Genomic DNA, 5,418 nt, shown 5'->3' with positions numbered 1-5,418 from the left:
AACACAAAAGGGGCTCCTCCATCAAATTTGGGGTTGGGGAGCCATGATGAGGATTTCTCTCTATGCACATGACGTGGTCGTCTTTCTGGCACCGATCAAGCAGGATGTTGATAACTTTGCTCCCATCTTGAGGGGGTTTGGTGACGTAACCGTCCTCTGCACCAACTTCCAAAAGAGCTCGGTCGTTCCCATTCGTTGCACCATATTGATTTGGATCACCTAACTCAAAGATTGTCGGCTGCGTGGGCCTCTTTTCTGTTGCGATACCTGGGACTTCCCCTCTTCGTGTGGAAGATGAAATTGATGGACCTTCAATTCCTCGTGGACAAAGTGGCACGCAAGCTGCCAACATATGATGGCCGGAACATCACCACCATCGGGCGAATGACCCTCATCAAGTCTGTGCTCACTTCCCAACTGGTCTACCCCGCCACCACGTTGATCATCCTGCCAACCATCCTCCACAACATCAACAAGCTTGAAAGATGAACTGGGAGAAAGTGTATCGGCCACTTTCATATGGTGGGCTCGGGGTGCTCAACACCGACAAGTTCACGAGGGTTCTTTGGTTGCGATGGCCATGGTATGAATGGAAAGAACCCACCAAAACATGGGTGGGATTGGGGAACCCATGTGATGCGGAGGACCCGAGTCTTTTCTATGCTTCCACCACCATCGCCATTGGTAACGGCGCGAGGACACCCTTTTGGGACTCTCCCTGGCTTCTTGGGTGCATGCCAAAAGATATTGCCCCTCTCATTTATGAAGCTTCCAAGAGAAAAAAAATGGAAGGTCAGGGAGGCCCTCAAGCACAACGCATGGATCCTCAAGATCAAAACCCCCACCAACGTCACCGCCGAGCACGTCACGCGGTTCTTCACTCTTTGGATGCTTCTCAATGAGGTTCACCTTGACGAGCTCACCGATGATGAAATCATCTGCAAGCATACAACCAGCGGGCAGTACTCGGCAACCTTAGCATACAAGATGCAATTCCTAGGGATGGTCCTTTCGCCCATGGACATGATGGTCTCGAAGGTTTGGGCACCCCCAAAAGTAAAATATTTTGCTTGGCTCGCTCTTTAGGATAGAATGTGGACTGCGGATTGACTGGCAAAGCGGAGATGGCCAAATTGTGATGTTTGCCCTCTCTGCACGAGGGTGCAAGAGTGTGGGCCCCATCTCTTCTTCAAGTGTTGCTACACCTGGTGCCTTTGGTCTTTGGTCAATGGGAAATTCCCCATGCTCGGGCTAGGCACTTCCGCTTGGCCCATGTTTGACACGGTTGAAGATTGGTGGGCAAGCACTTGTGTTCAAGGAACACCAGATCGACAAGCCAAGGCCTCCATCACCATGCTTGTCTCTTGGACAGTCTGGAACGAGCGAAATGTGAGGGTTTTCAAGCATAAGAGTGCCCCACCGCCAATATTGCTTGCCTCCATCTCCGCGAGTAATTGATGGAGCAAAGAAACTAGGGCTTTTATTCAGCGCGAGTAATCCACATGTCGTGTATTTGGGTGGCATGTAACAAACTCTATTCTCTCTTATTTCATGGATGAGCCAAAGCTTTTGCCTCTGTTTAAGAAAAACATTTCACGGTTCAATGACTGAAATGCCGTTAGAAACTGCGGAATATGATTAGTATGTTCATGTGAGCAATGTGACTGTAGCTACATCGGCATTTGAGAATGAACCCAATTTTCTCCTGAAAAGGAGGAGAAATGTAATTGTCTGTAGCTGCATCTATATTTGAGAATGAACTCAGTGAGTACTCCGTGGTATATTTGAGAATGATTTTTTTCCTGAACTTTCTTTTTTGCACTACGTGGTATATTACCACCATGGACATTTTCAGTCCAATGAGGAGGAAATTTCAGTTATGGATATGTATAACAGTTCTTTCTAGCTTTCAGTTTAAGTTTGCGCACAGTTAATGTTGCTGCTACCGTGTGTCGGCTGAGAGGCAAAAGGTTGCTTGTATGTAACTCTGCACTTATTCAGTACTAGAAAAGAAAAGAAGAAAACAGAAAGAAAAGAAAAAAGAACTGGAACGCATGTGGTAAAAAGGAATACTCTGAATTCGATTCAAACTAGTATGAATTGTTATTGTTACAATGAAGACAACAAATACTGTGAATATACGGAGCAAGTAAAATAAAACCCAGCTCTCTTGATTCGAAAGCCAAGCAAATCGCTAAACAATACTTTGAACGAAGTCTATTCAAATATATGAATGAATATATTAGCTGTTGTACACCCTGGTGTATCATCACTTCATCAGATAGTAAACCAAGCTTTCTGGATCAAAACTTCAAAAGCCAGGCAACCGCTGGGGGGCGGAGGGCCACACGCCCATACTGCTCGCTGGAGTACTTCCTGTAGACGGCCTTGAGCTTGCTCTCGGGAGCGGCGGCGTGAGCCTTGACCAGCGACCTGGCAGGCTCCCTGAAACCAACAAGCAGATAGAATTTCCATTCCATGAATTCCAGCTCATTCAGCCAAGTTCACTAGCCAAGTTCATCAGGCAGGTACAGAGAGACGAGAGAGTGAATGACTTACAGGAGCTGCGCTTCAGTGAGTCCGGTGAGTCCGGTGTGGTGCTTGAGGGTTTCTGTCCAGATGGGACTTCTTTTCAGCGTGCACCGAGCAGCATAGACGGCAGATGCGGCCACCAGCGAGGGGCGCGCCGTCACCAGCCCGTAGTTCATGAGCGCCATCTCGGCGAAGAAGAAAATCATTTGTTCAAGCTGCGTTCATCCACAAGGACGGACAAGCAGGAAACGAAATTCAGCACATCTATCTGACGTGCAACTTCAAAAGATCATCAGAATCTGAATCCAGTTCTTCTTCTTACCTCCTTGTCGCTCCCGGCGGCCTTGGCGAACCGCACCAGGAAGACGTACGGGGTGGGCACAGTGAGGTTCCACTCCATGCTGTTGAGCATGTTCTTCTCCATGGACAGGATCTGATGCCTCGAGTATGCGTTGTCCGCGATGGAAATGAAATCGTTTACCTGCAAACACAAAGCAAGCCGCCACTTGAGACTCAGAGTTCGTTCGTTCAGATTGAGGCAGCTGCTCAAACGAACAGGCGATCGATGGATGCAAAGGGGATGAGAAAAAGGGTTTGGCCATACCTCGGGCGCCCAGGTCTCCTCATATTTGCAGGCGATGAGCATGGCCGCCATGCCGACGAGCTGCAGCTCCCGCCGGGGCACCGCCGCCTGCAAGGAGAGGAACCTGTCGATGGCGTACATTGTGAGGTATAGGCTCTCGGGCATAAGCTCAAACTTATGGGCTACTTCCACAAGCCAGTCCGTCAAGATGGCCCTCATCTTGAGGCTGATCTCCGGCTGGCTCCCGATGTAATCGATGGGCCGGCACTCGTGCTGCAACACGTACAGATTGGTCAAACATCGTCAGAACAATTGCTTGCAGTGTGTCGCTTGAACAGACAGACAGAACAGGGGGATGCCATGTAGTAGTTACCTGGGCGACATTGTAATACTTGTAGATGTCGTCGATGTAGTCGACGACGGCGAGCTCATTGTCGCTGTCAAGCTTGTCGATGTCATGGACGCAGGCCTCCTACCATTCACAAGAACACGACGAGAGCAGAGTTCAGGCACTGCGATGAGCGGCAAGGACAGAGAGAGGTGTTAGTTGGTTGGACAGGGCCGCTCACCTTGGAGCGATGGTTGAGCACAGTCGTGAGGGTGTGTACGGCCTTCTTCCTGGAGATCTTGGGGGCGCCGCCCTCGGATGGCTTCCTGTTTTCGTCGGAGGCGGTGACGATCTTGGCCGCCAGCTCAGGGCGAGGTGCGGCGGGCTTGACAGGGACCTTCCTGGCAACCGGCTTCAGGGCGGCCCGCGCTGCTGGAGGAACAGCTAGGCCGTTCTGCAAACCACCACATCGATTTGGATTAGAATCCATCACCAATAAATTGGTTTCGAAATCCATCATCAAGAAATTGGTTTCGAAATCCATCATCAAGAAATTGGTTTCGAAATCCATCATCAGAAAGGGAGCTCGTGTCCGTACCTTTGATGGTTCGGCCTGGGCCTTCTTCAAGAGCTGAGCGCCGAAGCTCCGGGTGATTGGCCGATTGATCCCCGCCGGCAGCTGGATCTTGCTGTTGCAGCGAACAAGAAGGGAATCAGTTCAGGACATCCAACAGAAAGAAAAAGCAGAGGACGGGATTGGATCCTTGCGCTGATTGATTTTCTTACCCGTCGAGGACGTTGGCGTGGACGACGTTGCCGATGTCCCCTAGCACCCGCCTGTTTCCTCCCGCAACGCGGCCACCGGCGGCGGCGCCCTTCTGCTTCCCTGCCGGGCCTACGGCACCTGGACATCACGAAGGAGAAACGTGAGTAAAAGATGAAGAAATCGCTTGTTTGGCGCACGGATCGGGCAAGAAACTCGCTCGCATCAGACTGTCCTGGTTGGAAACATCAATAAAAATCCGATCTTGGCGAACTAGACTCTCGCATGAACCGCGGGCGAACAGATCGAGAACTCGAAAGAAACCCAACGGCGCAGGCAGGACCAAATCGAGAACCCCTAGAGCGACGCGGCGCGGCGAGAAAGAAAGATTCGATGGCGGGCGGGCGGGCGGGCGGGAGGGCGGGCGGGTGGCTCACCTCTGTTGGCCGGCTGCGGAGCGGCAGCCGCGTGCTGGTCATGGATGGTCGCCATGGGGACTTGCTGTTCCGGCTCCGTTCAAAGGCCGACGGTCGGTGCTTCCGGCGAGCTCTTGATCAGAACGGGGAAGAACGGGCCTCTCTCCCACCGATCCCTCTCTGCTGCTAGTTTTTGCTCTCGGTGGACGGGAGAGGCGTGAAGCTTTATAGGAGCGGACGGCCTGGCCGTGGGGTTGAGGCGGCGGCGGCGGCGGCGGTAGAAAGTAGCCGTTGGGGTTCTTTGTTCTTGCAAAGGAAAGTTTCCGTCTGCTGGTTTGCTGTGCCGGTCTGGGAAGCTGGGAACTCCGGAACGTAGTAATACGAAAATGCCATGTCGCGACCGTTCGTGAGAGTGTCAACCCCTGCAAACGCTTCCATCGCCGTTACACTTGTCATTACGAATGCCCCCATGCCACGTAAGTCAGCTCGATCCCTTTATTGTTTCATACTCCCTCCATCATCCGAAATTATTTGTCTAAGAAATGATTGTATCTAGATATTTTTTAGTTCTAGATACTTCTATTTATATCCTTTTTAGATGAAACAATTCTACTCTCTTCGTTCCTAAATATAAGTCTTTTAAGACATTCCATTAGAGATTACATACAGATGTATATAGACATATTTTAGAGTATAAATTCATTCATTTTACTTCGTATGTAGTTCCTTAGTGAAATCTTTAAAAATACTTATATTTAGGAACGAAGGGAGTAGTTGTCTAGCATGGAGGTGGCCA

General features: G+C 50.5%; 1 protein-coding gene across 1 annotated transcript; it reads right to left on the bottom strand.

Annotated features, from left to right (window-relative positions):
• Nucleotides 1-2,060: 2,060 nt before the first annotated feature.
• LOC123444046 (cyclin-B1-5-like) lies at nucleotides 2,061-4,974 on the bottom strand. The gene is made up of 9 exons (XM_045120650.1): nucleotides 4,644-4,974; nucleotides 4,230-4,347; nucleotides 4,042-4,132; nucleotides 3,685-3,897; nucleotides 3,489-3,587; nucleotides 3,137-3,388; nucleotides 2,855-3,013; nucleotides 2,560-2,747; nucleotides 2,061-2,445 (listed from the first exon to the last, which is right to left on the bottom strand). The coding sequence occupies exons 1-9, from the start codon at nucleotides 4,696-4,698 to the stop codon at nucleotides 2,304-2,306; spliced, it is 1,317 nt and encodes a 438-aa protein (XP_044976585.1). The 5' UTR covers nucleotides 4,699-4,974; the 3' UTR covers nucleotides 2,061-2,303.
• Between the last annotated feature and the right edge of the window lie 444 nt (nucleotides 4,975-5,418).

Source organism: Hordeum vulgare, chromosome 1H (genome assembly GCF_904849725.1).
Source record: "Hordeum vulgare subsp. vulgare chromosome 1H, MorexV3_pseudomolecules_assembly, whole genome shotgun sequence".
NCBI lineage: Eukaryota > Viridiplantae > Streptophyta > Magnoliopsida > Poales > Poaceae > Hordeum > Hordeum vulgare.
The sequence above is the reverse complement of the archived record's forward strand: the minus strand, read 5'-3'. Positions and strand labels throughout refer to the sequence as shown.